Below are 2,496 nucleotides of genomic sequence, written 5' to 3'. Positions count from 1 at the left end.
TCGAAATTTCCGATCGCCATATCTTTGATCAAGATCAGAGCGTCGTCGATCCGGTTCAGTTTGCAGAGACGAGCGATGAGAGTTTCGTATGCGTGTTTCCGAGTGTAGCCGGCGTCGGTCTGAGGCAAAACACGGCGGAGATCTTCTAAGGAGGAGGAGTAAGATTCGGTGTTTGTTAGGAATTTGAATGTGGCGGTTGTGTTGAAACAAGCGTTTACGACGCGGGTGTTGAGTAGACGGCGTACGGCTTCGAAATCACCGGAGCTTCCAGCTTCGAATATGAGGTTATCGAATTCGGCGGTAGTACGACGATGACCAGGATGACCAATTGGATTGGGATTTACGGTGGAGATTGAACGTCCTGAGATCGATTGAAGGAGAAATCTGGAATTGATTGATTCTCTGACGAATCGCCGGAGAAGAGACATCGTCGGATATAAGGTCGACGGGGTCAAAGGGTTTAAGCCGGAACTTTAGAAATGAAGTAGACAGTGTAGATGATACTGCGCTTGAGATTATTGGGCTAAAACTTGTTTTGGGATAATTTATGGGCTTTAAAGGCCCAATATTAAAAGCCTATCATTTGTCTCGTTTCATTGTCTAGGGTTTTGAGAATATATATTGCATCTATCCATCATCTTGTGTCACCTCTCTCAGCAGGATTAGGGTTTTGAGCAAAAAGGAGTGATGAGAGCTAAGGTAAAGTGATCTCCCAATCTTACTGAGTTCGTAGTTTGATTCATCTGATCTATCTTGTTACATACTTTAAGCCAAGTTTAGTCATCTTCGTTCCAAATGAATAATTAGTAATTGTGGATCTGGTTTTTTTTTTTGTGTGTTTTTGGATTCAGTGGAAGAAGAAGCGTATGAGGCGGTTGAAGAGGAAGAGACGAAAGATGAGACAGCGATCTAAATAGACACATCTACTTACCCCCGCTAGTCTTTCGGTTTCTCCCCTTTTCTCCATTTGTGTTTCGTTTGCTTCAGTTCTTTTGTCTTTTCCGGATTTTGATACTACTTTTGTTGTATTAAGTTGCAAGTTTTTTGCTGTTGGATTAATGGATTTTTCAATTAACGTTAAGCTTTTACTTACTTTGTCAATTAGCTTGCGATTTAATATTTGTCTCTCTAGCTTATTTCATCTCATTGTTGCTGATCTTAATGCATTTGCGAATATTCTAGGATTTTTGGATAGTGATTCGAGAACGTATATCATCAGGGCTTATGATAGAACCTCAAGTGTTACCTGCTTACTATACCAGATAATCTCATTTGTTTTAGCTCTGAGCTGCTGTAAATTTAGCGTTTCATAGTAGTTAGTCTTGGTCCAAATGCCTGAAGAGATAGTAAGAGGTAGTAAACCTTTCCCACTCACAGTTTTAAACTTGAACATTTATATAGCCATAGCTCATCGCTTCCCCTTGCTTGTGTGATCTTGCGAAGCTGAAAGGTTAATGAAGATGTTGTAACCATCGTGTTAATCACTATACAATTAGATCTGTTGTCTTTGTTGTGTTTTAGGAATCCTAATCGATCCGTTCAACTAGTTTAGCATGTACTGTTCTCCCTATTCTCAAAATAGTGTCCTTGATTCTTATTTGATGACTTGGGTTGTTTTAGTCTTATTTTATAAAGAAGAAATTACAATGTGATGATATGTATTGGAAACCAAGTAATGTATGTGAAAGAAAGTTAGTAGCGAAATCATATGTACTACACCCGAGTAAAATACAAATTATGAATAACACCCGAGTCTGGATTTTAACTAAAAATCTTGCCACAAAACCCTCTCTCTCTCTCTCTCGTTCTCTTCTTAAAATAAACCTTTTTGTTTTTCTTACTCCCTGAAACCTGATACATCTTTGCAGATTTCTTTCTTGCGTTAGGTGTTTAGACAGAATTTACATGGGCTGTTTTTGGTCTAAAGAATCCATTACCGTTGCTGTTTTATATAAAAGAAGCTAGCAATGTTTAGATTAAAATTCGGAAATCAAGCACAAAGAGAGTTAATAGCAAAATTATGTGTGCTACATACTACACAGTATGTATATGTATATACACTCAAACCGGCTTTGCCAAATGATGAACATTCCCAAGTACAGTATTCATTTTTAACTAAACATTGTGACAAATCCCTCTCTCTCTCTCTCTCTTTCTCTCTGCTTGATGGTTTCCAACTTCCATTAAAACTTGTCCATATCTCTCTCAACTTTACTATTCGTTGAAGTGTATAGCACCGAGTTTCCAAACAAGAAAAGTAGTAGCAAACATCACAGTGCTTATGAACACAAAGGAGAAAGCAATGATGAGAATATCTGAGCCTCCGGGTAAATCAAACGTAAGGCCGTTCTTTGGCATCCCTCTCCTGCTATCATCAAGCATGTTGGTTGGTGCTTCGGGTAAACCCGGTTTCCTCTTTGTTTTCTTATCACTTTCCTTGAGCACATCAAGAAGCTGGCTTCCCATCTTAGGTTTTGAAGGTTTAGGTGTTGCTTC

At 38.8% G+C, this 2,496-nt stretch overlaps 2 protein-coding genes and 1 long non-coding RNA gene across 3 annotated transcripts in view; 1 reads left to right on the top strand and 2 right to left on the bottom strand.

The window, feature by feature from the left end:
* The window catches only part of LOC104715701, a 4,951-nt gene extending 4,523 nt beyond the window's left edge, over positions 1-428 (bottom strand). Inside the window, exon 1 of the mRNA XM_010433087.1 lies at positions 71-428. Coding sequence (XP_010431389.1) covers positions 71-428 — 358 coding nt within the window. The remainder of the gene's footprint in view (positions 1-70) is intronic.
* LOC104712250 lies at positions 589-1,101 on the top strand. Its single transcript, XR_755495.2, has 2 exons — positions 589-699; positions 852-1,101. It is a non-coding gene; the product is annotated as an uncharacterized LOC104712250 (long non-coding RNA).
* The window catches only part of LOC104712251, a 2,255-nt gene continuing 1,741 nt past the window's right edge, over positions 1,983-2,496 (bottom strand). The window contains exon 3 of the mRNA XM_010429104.2: positions 1,983-2,169. The gene's annotated coding sequence lies outside the window, so the exon portion shown is untranslated. The remainder of the gene's footprint in view (positions 2,170-2,496) is intronic.

The sequence above is a fragment of the Camelina sativa genome, chromosome 9, assembly GCF_000633955.1.
Source record: "Camelina sativa cultivar DH55 chromosome 9, Cs, whole genome shotgun sequence".
Lineage (NCBI taxonomy): Eukaryota > Viridiplantae > Streptophyta > Magnoliopsida > Brassicales > Brassicaceae > Camelina > Camelina sativa.
The sequence above is the reverse complement of the archived record's forward strand: the minus strand, read 5'-3'. Positions and strand labels throughout refer to the sequence as shown.